The sequence below is a fragment of the Eublepharis macularius genome, chromosome 11, assembly GCF_028583425.1.
Source record: "Eublepharis macularius isolate TG4126 chromosome 11, MPM_Emac_v1.0, whole genome shotgun sequence".
NCBI lineage: Eukaryota > Metazoa > Chordata > Lepidosauria > Squamata > Eublepharidae > Eublepharis > Eublepharis macularius.
The window spans coordinates 794,586-822,225 of NC_072800.1; the positions used below are offsets into that span (position 1 = coordinate 794,586).

Genomic DNA, 27,640 nt, shown 5'->3' on the forward strand with positions numbered 1-27,640 from the left:
CTTTACAGTCTCACCATCTGCCCAGCATTCAATGGTTGCCAGCTCACTCGGGAAACAGGTGCACATTTGCTCTCTGTGCCTTTCAAGAGAGAAAGATTTATTTAGTTATTTACCATTTTAAAATGTATTAACAATGTCGTACAAGAGTACATTCACTCTCATACAACTGCAAACAGGTGTCTTGCCAAGTGGACAGGGTTAGTATAACCGTGTGCTCTGGCTACCTTGAAATGCTTGCAAAGCCAATTCACAATTGTCTCAAGCAAAATGCATCCTTTAGAAGCACCCAACAATTAATATGCTATAATGTGTTTAATGATCACATGTTATTAATGAGTCCAATGTTTTCAAGGTTACAGAATTTAGCTTAATAACAAAACACACTGGTATCGTGACAGGATGAGAGCGTTTCTGTCCATATAAGGCCCTTCCTTTTGTTTGCTCCACAGTTCGGTTTTCATCTTTGACCTCTATCTGCAGAGCCAGCTTGAGGGCGAGGGGTGCAGGAGCAAGGCAGCAAGATGGACAGGAGGCAGCAGCTGGAGCAGAAAAGCCCACAACTTCATGGACTACAGTGAGAGAAGTATTGGCTCGGCACAGGGCACAGACCCCAGCACCGGCTGACCCGCCTGCCAGCTGAGAACTCCCTCGCCCCTCCATCCCGCCTGCTGAAGGGGGGAACCGTGGGATGACAATCAGTGGGATCCTTTGCATGGTTCCCCCGTCACCTGGAAGCAGGCGTGCCCTGACAGCCCCTGAGCTGGTCTTGTCCCTGCCCTGCCTGGTCCACGATCCCTTATGGGGCTCCCCAGCTATGGGAGAAATCATGCGTGCAGGCCCTATTTCTACTCAAAGGATCCATGACTGATGCCAAAAGAGCCGCAAGAGCCAAAGCTCCTAAAGCCACAACCAATCCAGCAAGCTGTCCCAGACGTCCTGCAGCCAACTGTCCTGTCCCCAGCCAGACAGGCACACCTCATCAGGACGGTACAATGCCTCCAGCCAGAAGGAGGGGTCGGCATGAGGAATCGTGAAGCCCTCAGCCGCCGCCACAAAGTGCCCCACAGTCTTAGACACCCGCCAGTGGACCAAATCAACCTTCTCCTCCCCCCAGGCCCCACATCATAAACCGCGTTCCAGCAAGTCCGACCAGAACATCTGCCTGCCTGAGTGCCTGTCCAACGAAGTCCCCAAGTCCCTCAGAATCGCCTGCAATAAGTCCAGTCCGGTCTGCTTGCCCAAGTCGTTTCCCCTGAGTTGAAGCACCACAGCATCCGGTGCTCCCACTCGCTCAGGAAGCCACAGAAAGCGAGCAAGCAGCGAGTCCCACATCATCCCCGCGTGCCTGTCCATTCCACGAAGACCGCACCTGGAAGCCCCGGATCCCAACCCCATGCAGAGGATTCTGCATCATGCACCGCCCAGTGCACGATGCGATGCCCATCGATTCAGACTAGCCTGCGGTGTCCTGAAGGATCTAAAAAGAGAGGGCGTTAACCACAAGTCCAGGATGGATGTAGGCCTTGTGTGCGCTGCAATGCCACTGGCCGACTGCCCAAACATGGGCAGGAGGCAGGTTGATCTCAGAGGCTGCCATGGCTGCCCCAATCTGGAAGGAATGGGTTTTAAGTTCTCTGGCTGGCAGGCCCACCACCCCCAAGCCCATCTGCTGCACGCTGCTGAATTGGAAGCGTGTGCGGGGAGAACCATTCTCATGCACCAAAAGGGAGTCCTGGCCCGGCAGGCAAGCCACCAGGTAGGCCGACCGTGTGCAGTGAGGGCACAGATGAGATCCAGCAGCACCCAGGGAGATGCGGGCCCCCTGCCCCCATTGGTGAGTCTTAAAGCGCCAAAGGACAATGAGCACTCTGGCCCTCCAAACTGACACATCAAGCGCGCCCTGAGGTGTCCGAGCAGGAGCCAGCCACAAGCTCCCCCACTCTGAAGGCTCCAAAGGAGGCCAGGGTAAAGGCAGCCCTTGAACAATGGTGCCTCGAAAGCCAAGCAGCAGGTGCTGGGAAGCTGCCCTAGGAGCCAGGAGAGAACGGGACACATGATGGGCCTGAGAGGGTCCGATGGGGGTGGGGCCATCTGCCTCCAGCCCTCAATGGCCCGCCAAGCGGTGAAAGAGTCACACGAGTCAGGGGAAGCACGAGCTTTGCTAAAAAATGAGTTGGCAGCAAGATGGTAGCTCATGGTCCTGGGGGCAAAACCTTGCTCCCTCAGGAAGGCCAAGTAGTGCAGGACGGTACCCCCCATGGTGGGCAGCTGCCTCCCCCCCCCCCCCGCAATGCACAGAGAACGCCAGGAAGCTTGACCAGGCTCCCCGGTAAGCCCATGGTGTGGCTAGGGCAACCAACACCAGTAATCCTGACATTATGGGGAACTCCCAAGCATCCATAGCTCCTTTGGGAACGGTTCAGGGGCTGGAGGGGCCTTGGGTGCCAGAGCAAAGGACTTCTCCACCTGGAAGCGAGACATACCTGCCACGTGTTCTGCTGAGACAGGCATATCAGGACGGACCTGCACACAAGGCTCATGACCCACTCAGTGTGTGAGGACAGCCCATATAAGACCCTGACCACAGCCATATTATCAAACCAGAAGCAAACCTGCCCGACCCAAGCCAGTGGATGGGTCATCTCTGTGTGCACCATCAGCCCCACAGGTGCACCCCCAAAGCCCCCACTTCTGGTGGCATCAGAATGCACTTGCAGCTCCAAGCTGGCGTTCCACATGTCCTGTCCTGTGAAAAGGACACTCCGTTGTAGCAGCTGAGGAATGACAGCCAAATCCCAAGGTGCCCCTGGTGTACCAAAGGGGGGGGGCGCGGGGGAAGGCCCCGGCAGAGGCCCTAGCCAAACGTGCGCAGAAGGTTCTGCTTGGAGAGACAACACAGCAGGTGAAATTCAGATGCCCAGTCAGGGACTGCCGATCCCTGAGGGGCCATTGTGGGCCACGTGGTCTGGTTGCTCCGCTGTGGCTGCCCCATCACACTGGGTGCCTTGGAGGCACAGCAGGAAGCCACCTCACCTGCCCGCTTGGAGGGCATATTGCTCCGTAAAGGGAAAAGCCAAGTATCCGTTGGCTTAAACAGATACTTGGATTTTCCAACTCACGACAATCTCTAATAGCCCTGTGCAGGAGCCCCCAGCATTTTTGAGCCTGAGGGCAACTTTGGAATTCTGACAGCGGGTGGTGGAGCCAACCACAAAATGTCAGAGAGTAAGGTTATGCACAGCCTTGATAGTAATTCTTCAACATTCAGGCAGAAGCTCTGTTTAACAAATCAATCAGTTCTCCAATGGCCAGTTAGAAGCCCTGCTCGGCTAATGCCGTCCTCAACCTCATCCGCTTTCTAAAAACACTCGGAGGGCACCAGGACAGGTACCAGCAGGCAACAAGGCACTCGACCCAGAGGCAGGGCTGTGCGTCAAAAAAAAATCTGGGAAATCTAGATCCAAACAGATCAGAGAATCCCAGACATATTCAGCCATTATTTCCCAAGGGGAAAACAATCTGAGGGCTATCAGCAGGGCTGGGGTGGCACTTTTCAGGAAAACTCCACCAACTTTGCAGGCAACCTACTCCTGACTGTCCTCTAAAGACCAGCTAAGTTCCAGAAATATGAGACCCCAGGGTCCAGTTCTATGGGCTCCTGAAGAAGGTGCCCTCAGCCACTTTCCATTGTTTCCTAAGGGGAAGAGCTGCAGAAGCAAAGTGACTAAGTGGCCTTCTGCTGGCTTGACTCCCCTGTCAGGTCCAGACTGCTTTCTCATATGCCTCTTATATGCCTTTGCTTAACCGACTCCATTTTTAATCCTTTCAGTGTTTAAGTGCTCTCTTCACAGGTGCCAAGGTTCCCAGGCAGCTATCTCACAGAAGAGGATTGTTTTGGCTACCGATGTTCCACCAAGAACCGGCCTTGGGAAACTCTCGCTCTCCTAACTTCAAAGGGGTTGTTTTGAGAACTGTGGGGGGAGGATGGGCCTGCTGTGATCTGTTACTTTGTACCTCATGCTTTGCTTGTCATTGCTAACAATGCATATGTACCATCCTGAATATTGCATTCAGGCCAGTGGACTATAATGGACTAATTCTTCAGTAAAATCCTTTTGGAAACAATGGACTGTTGTCTGATTGCAGAAGGTAGTCTGGAGTAAGGACATTATCTAGCCACAGTTCTGACATTTTGTTACCAATCACCTTTTCCAATGCCGAAGCCGGATCAGACGGACTCCAGAGGCATCCCAGTCAGGGATCCTTTGTTTGAACCGTATGCCTCTCCCGGCTCTCAAGGTTTGGAACCTCAAGGACCTGTACCGCGAGGAAACAGCTCTTCGGTTACTACGCTTTATACCCTCGCTCCCAGCAGTGCAGATACCCGGCCCAGAGCTACAGCCGAACTGTCAGACTGTGGCTAAATAATGTCCTTCCTACAGGTTCTCCTCTACAAGCAAACAAGAGTCCATTGTTTGAATAAGGAAACTTTACTGCAGAAATGATCCATTATAGTCCACTGTCCTGAATAGGAGATTCAGGATGGTACAAGAGCATTGTTACCAATGAAGAGAAAAGCATGAGATACAAAGTAACAGTTCCCAGCTGAACCAGCCTCCCCCCGCAGTTCTCAAAACAACATCTTTCAGTCTTGGGAAGCTGGACTCTCTCAAGGCCAATCTTGGGTGGAACGTTGTTAGACAAAACAATCTCTGTCAGTGAGAAGTCTGCTTGGGAACTTGTGCACCTGTGGAGAAAGCACTTAAACACTAGAAGCATTAGAAAATGGAGTCAGTACAGCTCATACACACACTGAACCTGACATTCTGCCCCTCTTAAAATAGATCCCCCCCAGGCTTATATGGATAGCGAGTATGAAAAGCTTTGGTTAGTCTAGGAGCATGAACATGTACAGAATTCACCCACTCATCGAACCCAGAGTCAAAGTCCTTCCACCTGATGAGGTAAAAAAGCTGATTACGTTTGAGTTTAGAGTCTAGAATTTGTTGCACCTCATAGTGTACTTGATCATCTATTAATGTTGGTATGGGTGGAGCTTTGACGTGCCATTTGTTATCTGTTGGAGCCTTCTTTAACAGACTGACGTGGAATGTATCATGAACATGGCGCAAATTTTTGGGTAAGTTTACAGCAACAGTCACTTTGTTGATTACTTTGTGCACCGTAAAAGGTCCAAGGAACTTTAAAGCTAGTTTGCGGCTGGTCTGGGCCAGTTTCAGATTTTTGGTGGAAATGTATACATGATCTCCAGGTTGTAAATCCCATTCGGCCGCCCGGTGGCGATCTGCGTACTTTTTGTAATCCTGTTTGGCTTTCTCGAGGTGTTTTTTAATGAGAGTCCATTGTTGGGCGGCCTCCCTCCACCACGACGTCACATCTGATGAATTTGTTGAGCAGGAAGGGGGAGCGTCCAATGGGAAAGGGTTAAAGTGGGCTCCATACACAATCTTGAAAGGGGCCTGTCCTGTAGAGGCATGTACACTGTTGTTGTACGAAAATTCAGCTAGAGGGAGGAGATCCACCCAATTATCTTGTTGGAAGTTGATGTAGCAACGAAGAAACTGCTCTAAGATTTGATTAGTTTTTTCCGACTGTCCGTCGGTTTGTGGGTGGTGGCTTGAACTGATTCCTTGTTCAATATTTAACATCTGCAAAAGCTCCCGCCAGAAGTTGGCAACGAATTGTCCGCCGCGATCCGAAATCACCTTGGACGGAAAAGAATGTAATTTTACGACGTGTTTTAAGAACAGATCCGCTAATTTTCGAGCGGTGGGTATAGTAGTACATGGAATGAAATGGGCCTGTTTGGAAAACAGATCTACTACCACTAGAATACAGTTATGCCCCTTGGAAACAGGCAAATCAGTAATAAAGTCCATGGATATCGTTTCCCAAGGTCTGTTGGGCGTTTCCGATGGCTGTAAAAGACCCGGAGGTTTCCCTTTCCGAGTTTTGGCGCTGAGGCAAATGGGGCAGGAGCCTACGTATTGAGAAATGTCCTTGTGCATGCCCGGCCACCAGAACTGCCATTGTATCAAGTGTAACGTTTTCAAGTACCCATAATGTCCGGCGGTGGGGGCATCATGACACCGCTGTAAGACCTCCCGTCGGAGGCTGTCGGGTACATAAAATTTATTTCCTGCTAGCCAATCCCCCTGCGGGGATTGGTTTAGTTTGGTTTTGGGCGCTTTATCCCCCTCCTTTTCCACCGCAGTTTTAAGTTTCGATTTCCACTCTTGACTGTGCGGGAGGGGCTGGACTGCGCGGCTGCGTGTAGTTACCACGCCTCCCAATTGCGTAGGTGAGAAGACAGTGTCTATAGTCTCCTCCCGTTTGCTTCTGTGCTGGGGCATGCGCGATAGGGCGTCTGCAAGAAAGTTAGTTTTGCCCGGGAGGTAATTTAAAGTGAAATTGAATTTGGAAAAGAATTCTGCCCACCGTAATTGTTTGGCATTCAATCTGCGGGGGCTTTGAAGGGCCTCCAGATTTTTATGGTCTGTCCAAACCTCAAAGGGGTGGCGCGCCCCCTCCAACCAATGCCGCCAGTTAGTGAGGGCTGCTTTTACTGCAAAGGCTTCCTTCTCCCACACATTCCAATTTCTTTCAGCATCAGAAAACTTCCTTGATAGGAATGCACAAGGCCGCAGTTTCCCATCCTCCCCCTTCTGCAATAATACTCCTCCAATTGCAGTATCGCTGGCGTCGACCTGCACTATGAAAGGGTAGTTCTCGTTGGGGTGGCAGAGGATGGGTTCTGTTACAAATTGCCCTTTCAGGCATTCAAAGGCTGTTTGGCAATCGGGTGTCCATTGTAATTTGGAGGAGGGTTTCTTTGCTTGGTCCCCTTTATCTTTGGTTTTTAACAGTTCTGTTAAGGGGAGCGTGATTTGCGCGAAGTTTGCAATAAAGTCTCTATAGAAGTTGGCAAATCCCAAGAAAGACTGCAGTTCTTTACGGGTAGTGGGAGTTTGCCATTCTTGGATCGCTTGTATTTTGGTTGGATCCATTTTTAAACCCTCTTGGGATATACAGTAACCAAGATAAGTGAGTTCAGTTTTATGGAATTCACATTTAGATAGCTTGATGGGCAATTTATTATTCATTAGAGTGGCCAGAACCTTTTGAACCAGTTGAATGTGGTCCTCCTCAGAGTCTGAGTAAATTAACACATCATCAAGATACACCACCACTCCTTTATATAGAAATTCATGTAGTACTTCATTTATCATGGACATGAATACAGACGGGGCTCCCGTCAATCCAAAAGGCATAACTAAGTATTCATATTGTCCGAGGGGTGTATTAAACTCGGTTTTCCACTCATCTCCCGCCTTGATACGAACGTGGAAGTAAGCATCTTTTAAATCCAATTTTGTAAAGATCTTACCTTGCGCCACGACGTTGAGAAGGTCCCGGACGAGCGGGATGGGATGGGCGTTGTTGGTCGACACCGCATTAAGTCCCCTAAAGTCCGTGCACAGTCGGAGTCCCCCGTCTTTTTTCTTCACGAAGAGTACCGGGGCTGCATGGGGACTATTGGCTGGACGGATGAACCCTCTCTGAAGATTGGTGTCAATGAATTTTCGGAGTTCTTCCCGTTCATGGAGACTCATAGGATAGAGTCGGCCTTTGGGTAGCGAGGCTCCTGGTAAGATCTCTACGGCGCAATCGGTTCGTCTGTGTGGGGGTAGAGTATCAGCTTCTTCTTTGGAGAAAGCCTTCAAATAGGACCAGTAATATTCGGGTATTTGATTTATTTCTTCTTGGGTGAGAAGAGCCTTTTCGGTGTGAGTTGGATCACTACCCCAATTCTGATTCCACCGATGGCTTTCACAGTTGGCGTGGTTGAAGGTGATACTTCCTTCCGCCCAATTTATGTAGGGGTTGTGATCGCATAGCCACTTGCTGCCCAGAATTAACGGGTATTTGGCTGTGGTACTGATGACAAAAGACCTTTTTTCCCAGTGTTGGCCCATGCCCGTCACCACTGGGACTGTTTCTGTAGTGACGGGGTTCATGTTGGTGCCATCCATTTGCTCGAAAATGACTGGGTTTTGTAATTCTCGGACTGGTAATACTAGTCCATTGACTAGGGCTGGGGCGATAATGTCTCTTGAACAGCCTGAGTCGATGAGGGCTTGTACACGGATGTGCATCTTTCTTTCAGGGTTTAGCAAAGTCACTGGCATGAATAATATGGACCCATGCGACCGGTCCCTGGTTGGGACGGGTCGGGGGTGGATCTGTCGTTTGGGCCCTTTTACGACAGATCCATTTCGTTTCCCGACTGGGGGCTTTCTGAATTCCCCTCTACATTTGGGGTAGATGGGTCGTATTCCATGAGTTCTTCTGCCTCCAACCCCCTGTCTGGGGCAGGTCGCTGGGAGGTGCCACGGCCCCTACCCGATCTGGGAGCTGGTGTTGGGCATTGCAACGTGGGGAATGGAGCAGGGGTTGGACGCCGCAGTTGGAGCGGAGGTCTTTGCACAGGCCGATATGGGCATTATGCCGCAAAGTGGCCGGCTTGCCCGCATTGCAAACACAAACCCTGTTGCCATCTAGCATCCCTCGCTCCGCGGGTAGCGTATCCAGCACCTCGTCCTCCCTTCTGCAAAGTTAAGGAGCGTCTTTGTCCCGTTTGTTGTTGTTGTTCAACTAAACGGACTTCCAATATGCGATTTTCAACTTCACATGTGAGTTGAATCCATCCCAACAGAGTAGGAGGATTATCTTGCATGAGAGCTCTATCCAGAAGTCTCGGGTTCAGCCCTTGTTTGAACAGTATTATTTTAGTGGATTCCTCACATCTAGGGCATTTAGCGGCTAGCTGTCGGAATTTTGTAACATAGTCTCTTGCCGACATGCTGCCTTGCCTAATAGCTTGCAGTTCTGTTCGGGCTCTGGTTTCTTCTAAGGGGTCTTCATATTGTGCCCGGATGGCATCCACCAACCCTTGTAAGGTATTGAGTTCTGAGGCCCCAATATTGTATAGTCCTACATACCAGTCTGCCGCTTTGCCTTGTAATCGTGAACCGAGATGTTCAATCTGGCTGGCCTCACTTCCAAAAAGATGTCCCCATCGGTTGAAGAACTGTACTACTTGTACCAGGAAAAGTCCCAGTTTCGAGGGATCTCCGTCAAAAGTAGCTTCCAGTTTCACCCAGCCCATTGGAAGGTCTTGCCTTGGGGCTGGTGCAGGGTAATAGTCCATCGGAATAGTCAGTGGCGCCTGCAGCGCGGGAGGAGGCTGTTGGGGCCATGGTTGTTGCGGCAGTAATGGTTGCCCGGGGCCCCCCGGCTGCGGTGGTAGATACGGGACGGGGTGTATCGGAGGGGGCCTTACCGGTTGGGCTGGTGGTGGCATCACCGGTTGAGCGGGCGGCGGTGGCACCGGTTGGGCTGGTGGTGGTATCACCGGTTGAGCTGGTGGCTGCAGTATCGGTTGGGCTGGCAGCGGCAGCACCGGTTGTGCTGGCGGTGGTATCACCGGTTGGGCTGGCGGCGGTATCACCGGTTGGGCTGGCGGCGGCAGCACCGGTTGTGCTGGCCGTAACGGTTGGACTGGAGGTGGCCGAACAGGTTGGGCCATGATTGGTCGCTGCGGTGCGGGTCGGTGGGGTCGAAGTGGCGTAGGCCGTACTGGTTGATCGGGAGGTAGTAATACCGGTTGAATTGGAGGGAATCTTACCGGCTGCTGTAGTGGTATTGGCTGCGGTCGAAGCGGGAGGGGCCGCTGCGGCGAAGGCCTGATGGGTGCTGGGCCGCGCGGGCTTGCCCCTCCCGGCGTCGTTGATCTGGGACCTGGAGGTTGTTCTCGTGGTACGACCTGCACTGGTTGACCCTCCCCTGGGATTTGTTGTATGGGGATGGTTGCTGGCGTTTGATGTGGCGTTCCCTCCCTTGGGGGAGCTCGAGGCTCTTCTAACTGGTCCGGCCGGACCGTTATTGGGGAAGTTGGAGGGGGTATCACCGGCGACTCTGTCGGGCGGGTTGGCTCCTCTCCACTCCCTCCTGGAACCTCCACTGGAGTATCCCCGGAATGCGGAACTTCGTCCGGTCTAGGGGTTTCCGTTGGAGTCTCTCCCGTCTCTCCAGGGCAGGGTTCCCCCTCTTCTTCCGATTCGGAAGGGTCGTCAGGGCACTGGCTAGGGGTGCAGGATCCCTCTTCATCTTCCTTCCCTGGGTTATTTGAGGGCGGCGGCTGCAACGGGGCAGGTTCCCTCGGATTGGAAATAACGCTTTGTAGTGTGGCTATTTGTATAGCCATCTCCTCTGGTGATGGTCTCTCTCCCGCCACCATCAATGAGAGTAGATGTATGGCATGAGCTAGGCTTTCTTCCATATCGACCAACCTAGCTTCCAGCAATTGAATTCTACTGGGACCCGGTTGGTCCGTCGTGGAGCCCGCTGTGACTGCTGCCAACGGGGAAATCGGCCCCCAGGGTGGAGGGTCTCCCTGATCGTCTTGCGATCTCGCTGCTAGAATTCCTTTGGCTAGTCCCGTAACTGCCGAAATGCCGGAATCCACAGCAAGGGTGCGATTTTGCATCTGCACCCAACTTTGTTCGGAAACCTCTGGTTGCTCCGACCACGGAGTGAGTTCCGAATAATCCCAACTTAGGATGCCGCGGCAGGACGTGTCCCATTCTGTTTGCTCGGTCGTCCTATTCCAAAACAGCCATGGTTGGCTACTGTCCAATTCAGGGACTGTCTCTAGGCTTCGACGCCCGTCCATGGGTAATTGCTGGTGCACCCCACTGGCCCTGCGCTCTCTCGTTTCTCGGGGTCTGGGTCCCCACTCCGAAGGTGTGGGTAACGAGAACAAGGGGATGGTGGTGGCCGTCGGCTTGGTGGCCGTCGGCTTTTCACCCCCACTGCCGAGATCGATGAGAGGCGGGGTAGTAGTTGAAGCTCCGTTCCCTGCTGGCGCAGGTGCTTGAAGTTCTTGGGGTTGCACTTGTTGATTGCCGGGAGACGCATACGGATCAAACAAAGGATCCCTGTCTGGGACTGCTTTGGATTCCGCTGGGCCCGACTGAGACATGATTGGTAACAAAATGTCAGACTGTGGCTAAATAATGTCCTTCCTACAGGTTCTCCTCTACAAGCAAACAAGAGTCCATTGTTTGAATAAGGAAACTTTACTGCAGAAATGATCCATTATAGTCCACTGTCCTGAATAGGAGATTCAGGATGGTACAAGAGCATTGTTACCAATGAAGAGAAAAGCATGAGATACAAAGTAACAGTTCCCAGCTGAACCAGCCTCCCCCCGCAGTTCTCAAAACAACATCTTTCAGTCTTGGGAAGCTGGACTCTCTCAAGGCCAATCTTGGGTGGAACGTTGTTAGACAAAACAATCTCTGTCAGTGAGAAGTCTGCTTGGGAACTTGTGCACCTGTGGAGAAAGCACTTAAACACTAGAAGCATTAGAAAATGGAGTCAGTACAGCTCATACACACACTGAACCTGACACGAACCACTGTTCTCCTTGCCCACCCCAACGCAGTGGGGCGCGAGACCACGGGAGACGAGGGAACGAAGGGCCAGTACGATGTTCACGCAAACGCAGCTGGATAGCCAGCGTAGTTTGGAATCTATACCCGAGCACGCCAGTAGCCGACCGTGGCTTTACTGGAACAGGACGACCGAACAAACGGAATGGGAGACGTCCCGCCGTGGTGCCCTGAGCTGGGATTATGCGGAAGTCACCCCGTGGTCGGGGCAACAAGAAGTAAGTGAACATCAATGGGTGCAGCTTCAAAGCCGAACGATTGCAATCGACTCTGGAATATCAGCAATCACGGGTTTGGCGAAAGGGATCTTAGCCGCGAGATCTCAAGAAGAACAAGGAGTGGAAGAAATCATACCTGGTCTACCAAGGCCACATACTGAAAATGTGCCCACTTCGCAAGCTACTGGTTATACGGAACAAGAGGAAGAAAGTTCTGACAGAGTGCAAGTTTTGGAGACCAGATTAGCAAGCATGGAAGAAAGCTTAGCCCATGCAATCCACCTGCTATCCGTACTCGTGACGGGAGACGGGGGTCGTGAATCGCCAGCTGGTCTACCAGATATCAGCCAAAGTCTGGCTAACCTGCAAGGTCTTTTGCCACGTCCGGAGGGCCCTATCCAACCGTGGCCACAACAGCCACCAGAAACGGGAGATTCTGATTCTGTAACCGGGGAAGGTCCCTGCCCCGAAGACCCGTGCCCAGGAGAGCCCCTTCCTGAACAACCACTCATACCAGATGCCGACGGAGCCGGCGCAGGAGGAGGAGAACCGAGTCCAGAAGACCCCCGTCCCGATCGTCCCATCATTCCAGCTGACAGTGGAATCGGAGGCGGAGGTGGGGAACCAGGACAACCGCTGGAACCCGCTTCCCCCATAGTGCCTCCACCCACGACCCAAGCGGATCAGCCTCCAAGCCGCCCGAGAGGGGACACACCGCGAACCATCCCAGGGACGAGCATAATCGGAAGAGGTACTGTCCCCAGACCACATCAACCGCCGGGGCCGCGGGGGGCTACAGCGCCTTTACAACCCATCTCTCCTCACCCATCTCCGTTGCAACCGGCACCCCAAGGGCCGATTCCAGCCCCTCTTGTGCCACCACCTCGAGGCCCACCGCCGTTGCGGCCGGCACCCTTACGGCCAACGCCGTTACAACCTGCACCTAGAGGACCTCCACAGCCGATTCCGGGAGCACCTCCACCGCACCAACCTCAACCTTACCGTCAACAACCTCCGCCGCAGCTACCGCCAACTCCGCGACAGCCTCCTTTACAACTCGCCCCGCTCGATACCTACCCAATGCCAGCAGCAGCCCCCAGACAAGACCTTCCCATGGGTTGGGTCAAACTGGACGCTACGTTTGATGGAGACCCTTCCAAATTGGGATTTTTCCTTGTTCAAGTAGTACAGTTTTTCAATCGATGGGGGCATCTATTTGGGAGTGAAGCCAGTCAAATCGAGCACCTGGGATCACGTCTCCAAGGCAAGGCAGCTGACTGGTATGTAGGACTTTATGAAATTGGGGCCCCTGAGTTGGATACACTCCAAGGGCTAGTGGATGCAATTCGAGCCCAATATGAGGACCCCCTAGAAGAAACCAGAGCCCGAACTGAGTTGCAGGCTATTAGGCAAGGCAGCATGTCGGCTAGAGACTATGCCACAAAATTCCGACAACTCGCTGCCAAATGCCCAAGGTGCGAAGAATCCACCAAAATCATTTTATTCAAACAGGGCTTAAACCCCAAATTGTTGGACAGAGCTCTCATGCAAGATAACCCACCTACACTGTTAGGGTGGATCCAATTAACATGCGAAGTAGAAAATCGCCTGCTGGAAGTTCGGTTGGTGGAACAACACCAACAACCCACGGGCCAAAGACGCTCCTCCACTCCCGCTCGAGGAAGCCGGGGGGGCTGGATATGCTACTCGTGGAGCAAGAGACGCTAGATGGCAACAAGGGCTGTGTCTGCAGTGTGGCCAAAGTGGTCATTTTGCGGTGCAATGCCCCTACCGGCCTGTGCAAAGACCTCTGCTCCAACTAAGGCGCCCAGCCCCCGCAGCCTACCCGGCGCCATCGCGCCCTACGCCAGCTCCCAGGACAGGGAGAGGTAGAGGAGCTCTTCGAAAAAACCCTCCCGCTCATGCTTTGCTTGTCATTGGTAACAATGCATATGTACCATCCTGAATATTGCATTCAGGCCAGTGGACTATAATGGACTAATTCTTCAGTAAAATCCTTTTGGAAACAATGGACTGTTGTCTGATTGCAGAAGGTAGTCTGGAGTAAGGACATTATCTAGCCACAGTTCTGACATCCCCCTCCTGCCACGAGCTCTTCAGGTGGCCTTAGGTGAGCCCCTCCTCTCAGCCCAGCTCCCCAGCTGTATTGTGGGGATAGTAAGAATTAAGCAATGACTTTGTCCACTGCTCTGAGTGGGCACTAACCTGTCCAGAAGGGCGTTATGTAAGCACATTGTTGTTGTTTCCAAGCTCTCAAATGCAACCTCAAGCCAGAGAAAGCCCAACAGAACCAAACTGAAGCAAGGGAAGAGATGGAATCCCCTCAGAACCAAAGTGAATCAAAGGGATCAACATCAAACCAGAGAATAATGACAAAACAGAGAATTCCATCCAAACACACTGAAGCAAGGGACACCGTTGCAACTTGGCCCAAATGAACCAGTGTCACTCACAGGAGCCGGGCAGACAAGGAGGGCTCCCGCATGATTGGCCACTCGCTCCCCCCTCCCCGCCTCACTCCCCTCCCCCATTCTCTCCCTCACCTCCTGGGAAAAAAGCAGAAGCCCAGGAAGGAGCAAGCCAGAGGCTGAAGCCCTATTTACCAGATTTGCCTGGATTTATCTGGGGAGCTGGATCCAGATTTCCAGATACGTAGGATCCCAGATTCTCTGGTGTGATTTATGAAAGCCAGATTTAGCCAGATAAACAAAAATCTAGTTTTGTTTTGTTTTTTAACAAATCCTAGATCCATATTGCACACCCCTGCCCATAGGTGCCACACTGAGTGCCTCTGCTCTACAGGATCCACTTTTTAGAAATTTAATTGACAGTTTTGAACATATTTTATCAGACTAAACCTTGTACCAAGGTGTGTTATTTTTCACTTAAACTTCAGGCTGCTTCTCCCTGAGTGGCTGCTATTTACTCTATTTATCTTGCTTCATCACCTTGCTTATCTGTTCAAACCTTTGACCCTTTCATCATCCATTACGTATCGCTGCTAATTCTGATGGTTTATGACAGGCGTCACCTCTCACCTTTCTACCACTCCTCTCTTTCCCCCCCCCCTTCACAGAAATTTACACTCGAAAGACTCCTGATGGAATTCACTGCCCACCTCTCTCTCTCTGCCTCAGCGCCTCACACTTCCTTGTCATCTTCCCCATAAGAATTTCCAGTAACTTCCTCAAGCACCGAGGGGCTTGTGAACATCAGTAAGGCAATGACAGCCAAACTAAACGCGGCCTGTGACACAAGTCAGAACATGGGTGCTCAGCCAGGCTCACTAACATATGGAACAAATAGGGGACTTGAGCACTCTATCACTCCAGTCATCTCCATAGCACCGTGAGGGGCGAAGAGGGTTTTCTGGCTTCCCTACTATGCCCATTTTGCCGGTGATGGGGCAAAAATGGCTCAATAGGGAAGCCAGAACCCCCTCTCCCCCTCGCAAAGCACTTTCCATGTTAGCACCCCAGTTCTTTCATGTGACCATGAGTCAGGCCAGGCATCTGAGTCCCAACTCCTGTCACATATAACATCTAGTTTGGGTCTGAGAAAGGTCCATTCACAGGCCAAATGGAGCTGTTACTTTCTTTGGTCATTCAGAAAAAAATCAGTTGACTTTTTAAAAAACGAAAAGAAATGGGCTAAAAATATGAAAAAATTAGGCTTAGGATGTACCTAATCTGAATGCCCCAGCCCATGCTCTCCAAACAGCCTGTGAGAGGTAAATACCTCCTTCTCTGGGGTGTACCACGGAGGCTTAGCCTGCTCAGCAGTCCTTTCTATGGGGCAACTGCAGAACGGGACGAGTCTTCCAGGGCTAGGAAAGAAGGATGCTACACAGAGCAGCCCAGTCTGGCCTCCGAGCTGAGCAATGCTCCTGGGCTAGAAGAGGAATTTCCCTGTCAGTTATTCATATAGACACAATTCCTTCTGGGCTCCAAATGTATACAAATAATGATGATAAATATCACTAATGTAGCTACTAGTTCTGTCATTTACGTAAAACAAACTACGTTATAGATTTATAAACTGAAAGTAATTTAGAAGCATTTTCAACTAGATCTAAAGTATTCAATACATTTTGAAGCTTCAAGGTTTTTGGCTTTCAAACAACTTTTTTTGGCTTTCAAAAAATCAAATTACCCTCCTGATTAAACATACCATTTAACTCCACTTTTGAAATGAGTTCATCCGAAATGAAGATGGAGCACAATTGTTTCACCAGGTCTGGGTAGGAGAAGGTGCTCCATTTCTGGAGTGTGAGGCAGTCCAGGACAGGGACAGTCTCAGGCATAAAAAGGCCACCGTCCACAGCATAGCCAGAAAAAAGAGCTCCTTCAAAATCAAGGCCCCCGGCAGCTCCTCGAGTGCTGACGTACTGCATACTTTGCACCTCGCCGCTGCAACAAACACAGCAACCCGCACGAGTGGGACTTTCACCCACAACAAGTCCTCTTATCAACTCTAAAGGAAGCCTGCCTTGGTGACCCCTAGGGAGGAGTCCCTGGGTGAACTGTACCCATCCCTAACACACTGAAGGAGGATGGAATTTACTCTTAGGTAAAGATTTTCCAGAGAAGCGAATGAAGGAGATAGCATGATGAGTGTCTGGGACAACCAGTCTTGAACCCCTGCCCTGCCATGGAAGCTCACTGCATGATTTTGCACCCATTACCAGGGCTTTTTTTCAGCAGGAACGCAGTGGAACGGAGTTCTGGAACCTCTTGAAAATGGTCACATGGCTGGTGGCCCCGCCCCCTGATCTCCAGACAGGGGGGAGTTGAGATTGCCCTCCGTGCCCTGCCCATTACAGTATCTCATCCTAACCTCTCTCACAGGGCTGTGATTGTGAAGACAGAACAGAGGGGGGAATGTTCTGATAATTTGGTTTATAAACTTTCATAAATTTCTTACAGGAAAGTTTTTAAACATCCGCTCCCCTCAATAAAAAAAACTTATTAATATAGGAAGCTAGAGAGAGGTTTAAAATATGTACATGTAAAATACGAAGCACAAGGCTGCTTCAGTATTTATCGTAGGACGACATGAGGCAGAGAGGGGGAGAATGGTGAAGCAGGATTTGTGGCCTGTTTCCATAAGTTTCTTTTGCAAGGCAGAAAGGAAGCTTTACTCTAGTCTTAGAGAAGAGCGCTCAAAAGTTTTTAATTTATCCCATAGCTACTACGTTTTCTCAATAACGGATTACACCGTGAAAAACTTTCTTTACACATTTGTCTACTGATTACAAAGATGCCTTAGTAGTATTTTAACAGTTTCTTGCTCTGTCCGTTACGATGGCATCTTATCAGAAAGAATTAATTTTTGAAAAGTTTTAGTTTAACTGCCTTTTTCGTATATTTATTGTATTTGACTTCATATTCTATATTGTCTTTGCACTCTGCACTTTAACACTTATGTCACAACTTAAATCTAAATGGAAGAATTTGGCAACTACTAATTTGTTAGTACGTATTCGTACTTTACATGTGACTTAAAAGATTCTTTAATGCCAATGTTATTTTTGCATATTCTCATGAGTCAGCTGGTTACGGTGGGAATTTCCTGTGTTTTTTAGTACATTATGATGGCACCTTCATATTAGAAAGAATTAAGTTTTTTAAGTTTAACTGCCTGGAAATATTTTACAAGTTCAGGAAAGTTAACACCTCATCCTTGTTTTTTTTCTCTGCAAGACATCAGAGGACATTCTTGATTTCTTATTAAGCCAAATGCATTTTATAAATTCCTTTCACCAGTCACTTAAGATATTATCTGACACGGCAACTGGAACTTTCTCAACAATGAAAAGCAATTTTGGCACTACCATTTTTCAATTACACCACTTGTCCAAACCAGGACAATTGTCATATAGACTAAGTAAACATTTTTGCATAATCTCAAATAATTGAACATATAAAGATGTGGGGATCCAGGGGATCCATAACTGCTTGGTGCACCTCCGTGGTCCCTGCTGAGACCCTGGGGCCAGCAAAAGCCTCAGAGGTCAAAGGGGGCAGGGTCTACATCTCCTTTCTCCTCTGCAGCCTGGAGAAGACCTGGAGCCTCCCCCTTGGCCTACCTTTACCCCCTTCTTTGGGCCAGGCATGCCCAACAGCCTTCCCTGGCCACCTGCACTCGTTCCCCATTTGCATGACAGCCTGGCAGATCCAGCTTAGCAGCTTCCACTGCTGGCAGTCCATTAAAGGGGCCACACAGTGAAATATAAGAACTACACACTGCCTGGACCACCAATGCCAGCCTTCTGGCTGTTGGGCTGGCCATGGAGGCGGTTGGCAGCCTGCTGTGGCCCGGGAGACGGTCTGGCTTCAGCCAACAGATCTGTCAAATTTGGAAACAACCAAATACCTAAATATTGATGTTGTAGCTCAATGAAAATCATACGATCCCATCATTTTATTGTTGATCTACCCACAAATTTCATTTTCCTTTCATTTATATGATAATCAGCCTGCTCCTGGACTATTTTAATGATTTTTTAAAAAATTATTGATTTGTTGTTTTTGTGATTTTAATGTATTTTTAATGTTGTTAGCTGCCCTGAGCCCATCTGTGGGAAGGGCAGAGTATAAATCGAATAAAATAAATAAATAAATAAATACTTTGCCAAGGCCATCAAGAATGTTTTTTGAAAAATTCATTGATTCCTTATGCTCCTTGATTGTTAATGACACCATCTGCACACAGGCTTAACTTCAGTTCATTTTGTATCCTCAGATCAAGACTATTGGTATGTAATCCACATCTATTGAAATAAACTTACAGTTTTGTAAATTCCATTTTGAATTGTATAGTTGAGGCAAAGAACCCTTAGAAAAAAGCTTTGCAGACATTTTTCTCACTTTTAATGTCCATGTTTAGATATTATTCAACAACAGCTTCTTGCTGAACCTTTGTGTATGAATGAAATTAAGGCAGAATATAATGAATATGAATGCTGGCAAATCTCCAGGGCAAGATGGACTGCCTTATTCAGATTTTTAAAAGCCAAAATTATATCAATTGTACAATGAAATTTTTGAGTTCTTTGTCACTGTCACTGTGCAAATTTTTGACACATTTCTTTGGTGAACGTAAATGCTAAGATATTAATGGCCATTCTTACTAACAGACTTGATACACTTAGACCAAGCAGGATTTATATAAGGTAGATAAGGTTCTGATAATCTTAGGTTGATCACTGATTTGATTGCATTAAATAGTAAGAGATCTGATCAAGTTGCTGTTCTCTCACTTGACACTGAAAAAGCTTTTGACAAAATATACTGGGAATTTATGTTTGCTAGGTTGACTAAATTTGGTTTGCCTCACAAAAATTTGAAAGGGATTAGCATTCTTGCTCTGTCTCCCGGACCTGGGGGACTGACCAAGGGCGTCTTTTCTGCGCCATTCCTTCCCGAGAGGGGCATTCCAGGCTAGGCCGAGCCGGGAGGCCTTCTCCTTGCTTTTCTAGTAGCAACGCCACAGCCGGTACGACCCCGAGGCTCTTGACCAAGACTGCAGAGGTCAGCTGAAACCCACCAAAAGCGGGAAGCACAAAAGGGCCCAGTGGTCAGAGCTGCGATCGCTCTGCTCCTTTGTCGGGAAGCCCCCCTGTCTCTCTCTCTCCCTCTCTCTCTCCGTCCGCCCTCCTGGTTTCGGCCTCGCGGCCCAGGGAACGCCCCTCCCCTGTTTTACTGTATTTTCCTTCCCCTTCATTAGAAAACCGCACAGGGGAAATCTGGAAGCGCCCAAGCCTGGCTGAGGCGGGCTGGCCGGAGCTGAGAACCGCCAGCCCTCCCGGAAGGCCGGGGCGCCGGAGGCCGCCTCGCCGGCAGGGCAGGGCAGGGCAGGGCACAGCGGAGGGCCGCGGGTGTCTCGCGGCGGAGCGGCCTGCCGGGGGGCCTGCCGGGAGGCGCTGGGGAAACGCCCCGGCGCCCGCGCTCCAGGCCCGCCCGCCCGCCGAAGAAGAGGCAGCCCGCCGGGCACAAGGCCGGGCCGAGGCCTCCGAGCCAGCCGCCTCACGCGCGGCCCTTTCCCCCGAGCGGCGCCTCCCCCGGCCGGCCCGGCCCGGCCCGGCCCGGCCCGCGACGCCTTCCCGCAGAACCTCGCCCTGCCTCGGCGCCTCCTCCGGCCCGCTTCCCGCTCCGCCGCCCCTCCAGCGCCCGGCCAGGCGGGGTGGGCCTGCGCCCCCCTTCGGGCCTGTGCTGTGGCGAGACGCGGCCGCGCCTCCTGCCTGCTGCCTGGCGGGAGCCCGGGGGCGGGGAGCGGGGCTGCTGCTCGGCGGGGCGGCCGCGTCCGAGCAGAGGCCTGGCCGGCCGGGCGCCTCAGAGGAGCCACGCAGGCCTCGAGGGGAGAGCGAGCCGGCCCGGAGGCAGCCGCCGCCCCGAAGGCCCTAAGACCCCGCCGCCGCCGCCGCCGCCGCCGCCGCCCTCAGGACGGGGCGCAGGGAGGAGCGCTGGCCGCGGGGCCTTCGCTGGCGGCTTAGGGAGGGCGGCGGGAGAAGAACCGCCCCGGCCTGAGCCCTGGACCAGGGAGGGCTCTTGGGCGGGAAGGGAAGGCCGGTCCCCGGCGAGGAGCAAGGGCCCGCCCGGGGCTGTGCTGGGGGCTCCCAGAGGGGAGTGGGGGGGGGGTCGCTCCGCCCTGCCCCGGCCGGGCTCCCAGGCGCGCCCCCCCCCCCGCGGGGGTGGCCGAACTCCCGCAGATTCGTCCCCCCAGGTCGCCCCCAGCCGGCAGGCACCCCGGGGACACGGGCCGGGCAGCGCCAGTTCCAGAAGCGACACCGCCGCGCCCGCTTTGTTTGGGCCCGGGCGGAGCGCGGGAGCGCTCGGAGGCCGGCGCGGCGGGTCCCGGTGTTCGCTCCAGGGTGTGCCCGACACGAGGCAGGTGCCCGGGGCCTGACCCTCCCGACGGGAAGCGGGAGGGCCCTGGCAACCCTGCCCCTCAGGTGTGAGGAGGGCCCCAGAGAGCAGGGGAGCTGCGTTGGGATCGGGAGGGCGGCGTGCCGGAGCGGGGTGGCATTCCAAAGCTAGCTTTCCCTTGAATTATAATGGAATTGGGAAATTTTAAATGTTGCTTGTATTTTGTCTCTTGTTTAGCCGATAACACACTGCTCTTAATTTGGAAAAGGGGTTTATGTCTTTTGGAACTCGCTGGAAAAGAAGCAAGAGCCATTGAAGTAGGGGGGGGGCGGCCTTTTATTCCCCCGTGTTCCCCCACAGCAGCTTCACTCATCTCAACAGGGCCTTCTGCAGGTGCCACCGTGCCCATGGGGGAAAATCAACAGCTGCCCGTAGGCGCGCTTTCTCTGTGGGGGCCTTCAGGTCTACTGGAGAGATCAGGAAAGCCCCCCCCCCTTTCCTGACTCTGCAAACTGTGCACAACTAAATTATTCCGGAGTGCTTTTTCACAGAGGCAATAGGACTGGCAACGGCAAACCACCCCCCCCCCCTAACAAAGTCTGCCGAGAAAACGTCGTGATGCGACCTCCCCCCTCCATGGGTCAGTAATGAGTCGGTGCTTGCACGGGGGACTACCTTGACCTTAATAGGGCTGGGCTGCAAGGAACTGTTCTCAAAGAGAGGCATTAATAAAGGGATGGGACTATACGCTTACGTTACGCTGTTTCCTGAAAAGGCTTTGAAATCAAGTGTACTGACTCACACTGTAATGCTCCTTGAGTTTCAACGAGAAAGGCATACGATCAATAATGTAAATAGCACCATTCCAGGCTGAGTGTATGAAGTGCCAGAGTAAGTAACGTACAAGAATATATGAAACAGTGCCAAATGAAAGAAATAAATGTTCACGCTGTGTGTTGTTTATTATCATTATTAATGACATACAACATTTGGCATATTCTGTGAAATGCTTCTAAGTCAACGTGAGCGCATAGAGGGGGGGACACCAAGGGGCAGATCTTCAGAGCCAGCGGCTGCTTGCCGTGCCGTGCCACTTTCTGCCTGTTCTGAGACGGAAAGGGCTGATGTTGCACCAGCTGCAAGAATGGGAGGAGACCAGCAAAGGCGCTTGTTACTCCTTCTTTTGGAAGATGCCGTGTGACACCTCATTGGTGGGCTCGGGCATGACCTGGATTTTTTGATTCTGCAAAGCTGCTTCTCTCATTTTGTAATACATAAATTCATTCTGCTGGAACATGCGCAGTTCCATCTCCGACTGTACACGCATGGCCTGCACAGAAGGAAGAGAAGAAAGGCACGAGAGAAAACGCATCTAATTAGTCAGGATCTGCGTGATCTCATTTAAACCCTCAGTCTTGAGGTCCAGGTTTCTGGACAAACTGCATTTGTTTGCTTGCTTGCTACCTCTTCAGAAACCTTCTCAAGGTAAAAGTAAAACATGATAAAATTGTAACAACAGAATAAAAATTTACCATTTAACAATCCATAAAAACAGCCAGAACGTAAAAACAGCAGAACTTATTAAGCAGTCTAAAATGATAGTCATAGAACAATTCACAAGCTAGAGGCAGAGCATAAAAACCATTTTAAAAGACAGAACCTCTCAGTTAAAACCTAAGTAAAAAGTCATTTTGGGCCTGGTGCCTAAATGAGAGCCCAGGGGGAAGGGCATTCCACAGGTGAGGGGCCACCACCGAAACAGCCCAGTCTCTGGGCACCCCCCCCCCATCACCTCTGAAGGCCAGGGCAGAGAGGGCATGGCTTGTGAGGGAAGTCTTAGCTGGCAGGCTGGTTGGCCTCTCTCTGGGTTGGTTAGCTGGCAGGCTGGACAAAATGAGAGGAGGGAGACCGTTGTTTAACTTCTCTGGCCCCAAACTATTTGGGACCTTAAAAACGCAGTTGTTTGAACTGTACGTACAAACAGGTGGATGAACAGGGCGGATATTTCAGCGCCTCACTTGGACTCTCCACACAGCTTGCTAATGTTTGCTACCTGTCATGGCTGAAGGCTGTGTGTTCTCTGACTCTGAATGGGCCAAACTGGCCAAATGGTGTGACAGCTTTAAGTTAAAGATGATCTATGTGTGCTTAATCAGAGACGCGGCTGCCCAAAAAGACCACAAAAGAGCTATGCAGGGCACTGAAGCCCCACCATGGCCCTTACGACTTGAAACCTTATTTATTTATTTATTTGCTTACTTACTTCATTTATATTCCACGTTTCTCCCCAATAGGAACCCAGAGCAGATTACGTCCTTCTTCTCCCCTCCATTTATCCTCACAACAATCTGTGAGGGTGTGATGGGCCCAAGGACACCCAGCAAGCTTCCACGGCAGAGCAGCAAACTGAACCTGGGTCTCCTGGACCCTCGTCTGGCACACCAACCATTTCCCCCAGACTGGCCCTATTATGCAGCTGCTCCTCTTCCTGCTCTCACACTTTCAGGCACAGAATTGCAGCTACTGGGCTTAGAAACTATTTCAAAATGAAAGTTGTGATCTGACGGGTCTTGAAATCAATAGAATGCATTTCTTGCACAGTAGGCTGCTTAATTTTATGCCTGCATGTTTTAAACCTGGCAGCCCAAGCCAGGATCAGCTGAGCCCTCTTGGCTGGGGCTGGGGCTGGGGCTTACACCGGCTACAGCTCAACTGATGCTCCACGCAAACAATCAGAACCATGGCACAGTCCCCGTGTGCTGCAGCGCCAGTTTTAGGCAACTTTTGTTCTTTCTGCAATTAATCTATGAACGTATCAAAACAAGTCCAGCCGGAGCCTCATCATGTCCTCGGCGTCACCTACCTCCAGATCTTTGGTGATCGGGTGGGTGGGGCCGTGTGTCACCAGGAGAATCGCATAGGCTTTGCAGAGCATCTCATGCCCCACTTCAATGAGGCCAGCGTGCCAGTGTGTCACTCCTGTCCTCATCAGGGCCATCCCTAGCTGTGCATTATTGTTGTGATAAAGTTTCCTGGAGTGCAAAAGAATAAGCAATTTTACTTGTCTGCGCTTCCAAAATTACTTCATTGGGTTTCAGGAGGTTTGGATCCGAAGGAAGGTGCACCAACCACCTGCCCTTCCCATCCAGCATAGAATTTGCTTCTTCCGATCTCCTCTGCTTTATGCTCAGCGGAATGAAGAAGCCGCAAGACTAAATGGGGCCAGGGCAGAAGTTGGCATGGTGGGCAGGATGTCGGAGAGTGAGGGTGCTAAGTTGGCAGAAATGGATCGGGGAGAGGGGAAATTTATCTGGAGAAGGGAGCTCTGACTCTTGGAAGCCTCCACCCTGAAATTCTTGCTGTTCTTTAAGGTGCCACTTCACTCCGGCTGTATCCAAAGGGCAGTCTGTGCCGTTGGGAACCAGGTGCAAGCTTCCTTCCCCCACACTGCTCTTTGTAGAAGTATCCCACCAGGGCAGCTACCACAGGGAAAAGTCCTGGTGGCTGATGGTAGCAGAGGGGCAAATGGGCCTAGGCCCTGTTTGAAGACTGAGGCCACAAACCAAAGAAACACCATGCAGAATTGATTAAGAAGGCAAATAAAAATACTAATTTTAGAGAATGTGCAGAAAGATAAGGTAAAACAACAAAGAGCTAGTTAACCTAATTCCTAGACATACCTGACGGGAGTTTTTTGTCAGCCTGACACAGTTTTCACCTTTGAAGTTTCCAGGTTGCAGCCTGCACCCCTAACTCAAGACGGGGGCGGCCATATTTCTCCCTCCTTGGTCAGCAACGTGGGGAGATCGCTCGACCCGTCAGAGCTTGGCCATGATGTGCCCAGGCGTGTACTGCATCCCCCCCCCTCACACGCAGGGGCCCCTGCAGTACCGCAGGGACACCTACACGGGGAGTAGTGATGGGCATTTTCGGAGTATAAAACATAAGGGCTTTCAGACACGTTGCCTTAAATACTACGCATCACTGAAAGGCAGCCAGAAAAGGGAACTTTTGTCACGTACATGTAACCATCCACCATACGCTTGGAGTAGCCAGCCGCTTCGTTAAAGAGCTGGAGGTAAGAGAGCACTTCAGACAAGATGCTGAGGATCCGAAGCAGGTAAATGTTTGTGTCTCCCAGAACGGGCTCCTGCTTCGCCAAGCAATCTCGACACAGCTTCACAACCTAGGAAAGCCACAGCAGACAAAACGAAAACAAGAGAACAAGACAGAACTTTTTGTTTCAGCAATGCATGCCAGTGACGTCTAGTTTCTAGTTTCAGTAACACATATATCCAGGATTTTATTTAACTTAGAATATATATATGCTTCCTCTTCAGAAACCTGCTATTGGAGGTGCATAATATTGTAAAACATAAAGACGATTAAATTTACTAAAACCAGCCAATAAACCCCAGAAGCATAAAAAACACATGAAAGCCCAGGGGAAAATTCCCATGTTGTTCCAGAGAGAAATAACTGACAGAGAAACCCTTCTCTGGCTACACTGTCGATACACAAGCTGCTTATAAATCCTCAAACTGGCCCTGTGGTTGCCTGGGGCGTATGCTAGCTTGATCCGTTCCAGGACTTGTGTCCCCAGAAATTGTGTCACATCCTGAAAGCCACTACCATTCCTCCTCAACCAGTCTGAGTACACACTTGATTTGTATTTTATATTTATTTATAGTCTGCCTTTCTCACTGAGACTCAAAGTGGATTACCCAGTGTAATTCAATGTGATCAACAGCTGGGACTTTCAGTAAACAGTACAATAGATTGCAGAACAATTTGAAAACAATCCTAAATCTGATCAAGAGCTGAAACAACGTTGAAACAAAAGCAATTTGACATAATAAACCACAGTAACAGGCAGCACACAATAGTACAGTGCGTAGTCCCTATACTTTTATCTAAGCATTTCTTTAACCATCTCCATACAGCACAGCCCTACTAACTGTGTAAGAGAGCTCTCCTGAATAATTTGGTTTTGCACAGTTTGAAGAAAGCCTGGAGAATAGAAGCTTTCCTGACTCCTTCAGGTAAGCTGTTCCACAAGGGGGGGGGGGGCACTAAAGAGAATGTGGGGGGGGGAGCTGTTGATTTTGCCCACTTACAGGGTGGCACCTGCAGAAAGCTCTGTTCAGGTAGGCTGCCGTGGTGGTACCTGGGGAGAGGGGTGGTTCTGCAGACATGAGGGGCCAGGGCCATGGAGGGTTTCGTATGGGGTGGCCAAAACCTTGAACTGAGCGGAACTGGTAACAGATGGGAAGCCAAGGGAGTGACGGCAGGATAATATGCACGCTCCGCCTACTTCCTGCTAATAATTGAGCCACAGCATTCTACAGCAACTGAAGTCTCTGTGCTGCTGACTTTGCGGTACAGCAGCCAAGTCTCAGTGCTGCCATGCCGTGGATCCAGGTGGCCAGATGGGCCGAGCCAAGGTAGGGGGCCATTTTCCAGGCTAGACTGTGACTGCGGAAGGTGTTTTTTTACAATTGCATTAACTTGCATCTCTCACAGCAGTGCTGGATCTACTGCAATACCACCACCACCACCCCAGGCTCTTAACTGAGTCTGCAAGGGCCAGCCGAATTCCATCAAAAGTGGGAAGATCTTCAAGATCTCTGCCTTCTCAACCGGAATCACTTCTGTCCTGTCTGGGCTTAGTTTCAATTTGTTCACTTTCAGCCAACTGACCACAGCTGTCAGGCAGCAATTAAACACTTCTACAACGTCACCAGGGCATTTGGATAGAGAGATAGAGTTGGGTGACATCCGCATATTGGTGAAATCCAGTTCCATAGCTACAAATCGTCTCTCCTAAAGGCTTTACATAGAGGTTGAATAACATAGATAGCTGGTTTCCAAGAGCAACCTTTTGAGTCTTCCATGAGAAACAATTTAAACCAGTCCAAGGCACATCCCTAGATACCCACTTCTGCCCCCAAACACCCTTGCTGGGTGGCATGATCAACTGGGTCGAAGGCTGCAGATGGATCCAGGAAGGACAACACGGAAGCCTGGACGTGAGTTCCGAGTTCTCCTGGCCGTGGCTTGTGATGGGGCAGGATGTTGGGTGAGGCTGCTATTCCAGTGCAGCGGGGTGAGAGGGTGGTTTGGTTGTTCCTTGCCAGAGACAGCCAGGGGACACACATCAGTGCTGCTCACTATCACCTGCACCATCCTGGGAATTGCAGGAGTAAATGTCCCTTTCCTCCCTTTCATCTGAAGTTGTACAGTGCCAGATGGGTGAGGAAGACTCCTGTCTGGGCTGCTGGAGGAGGGCCAGATTGATCTGGCTGGCATGTGGAAGACCTCGTTGGAAGAAGAAGGGGGCGTACTTGTCTCACGAGGCACTCCCTGGCGGTGCAGTCCCCCTCATGCACAGATCAACGGCTGACGAGGGGGACATGATTCCCTGCGAGTCTGTATTTTTTCGCAGAGTCCCAGTGCAAACTACCTCTTGCACCGGTTGTTCTTTGTGTTATAATCCAGGGGAAAATAAGGCATTCCGTTGGTTTACCGGCTGCCTAACTTGCCAGTGGGTGCCCTTTCTGAGCTGGCAAGGTGGTCTTGGGCTTAGTGTGACCCCTCACCCATGAATTGCTCTGGGGGGCTTCAGCATTGACACTGAAGGCCACCTGGTCTGGGACCAGGTCAGGATTTCATGTCCTCGCTGGACACCATGAAGGGTGTTCATTTATCTTGCTTCACTTATAGTCTGGGAGGGAAGACCACCTGGGGTATAGCCCGATTTCATCAGATCTCGGAAGCTAAGCTTGGGTGGGAGACCACCAAGGAAGACTCCGCAGGGGAAGGCCACGGCAAACCACCTCTGCTTCTCACTTGCCTTGAAAGCCCCTCGCTGGAGTCGGCGTAAGCTGGTTGTAACTTGATGACACGTGTTTATAGACTGCATTTCCCAAGGCTGATTATAACTAATTCAGTACAAGAAATGTGTTGCCAGTGTCAACACATGGCGGGGGGGGGGGCA

At 51.0% G+C, this 27,640-nt stretch overlaps 2 protein-coding genes across 5 annotated transcripts in view; both read right to left on the reverse strand.

Annotated features, from left to right (window-relative positions):
* THNSL2 (threonine synthase like 2) overlaps positions 1-19,401 on the reverse strand; it is a 57,832-nt gene extending 38,431 nt beyond the window's left edge. Inside the window, exons 1-2 of one of the 3 annotated variants that reach the window (XM_054992160.1) lie at positions 19,325-19,401; positions 15,947-16,185 (exon numbers count right to left, since the gene is read on the reverse strand). In XM_054992160.1, the coding sequence (XP_054848135.1) occupies positions 15,947-16,169 (223 nt within the window). In that variant the 5' untranslated portion in view covers positions 16,170-16,185; positions 19,325-19,401. Of the gene's footprint in view, positions 1-15,946; positions 16,249-17,864; positions 17,928-19,324 lie in introns of those variants that run through there. The other 2 variants (XM_054992158.1, XM_054992159.1) reach the window with 2 other exon arrangements.
* Positions 19,402-21,580: 2,179 nt separating this feature from the next.
* SMYD1 (SET and MYND domain containing 1) overlaps positions 21,581-27,640 on the reverse strand; it is a 53,855-nt gene continuing 47,795 nt past the window's right edge. For both annotated transcript variants that reach the window (XM_054991484.1, XM_054991485.1), the window contains 3 exons: positions 24,666-24,829; positions 23,507-23,675; positions 21,581-21,973 (listed from right to left, as the gene is read on the reverse strand). In XM_054991484.1, the coding sequence (XP_054847459.1) occupies positions 21,815-21,973; positions 23,507-23,675; positions 24,666-24,829 (492 nt within the window). In that variant the 3' untranslated portion in view covers positions 21,581-21,814. The remainder of the gene's footprint in view (positions 21,974-23,506; positions 23,676-24,665; positions 24,830-27,640) is intronic.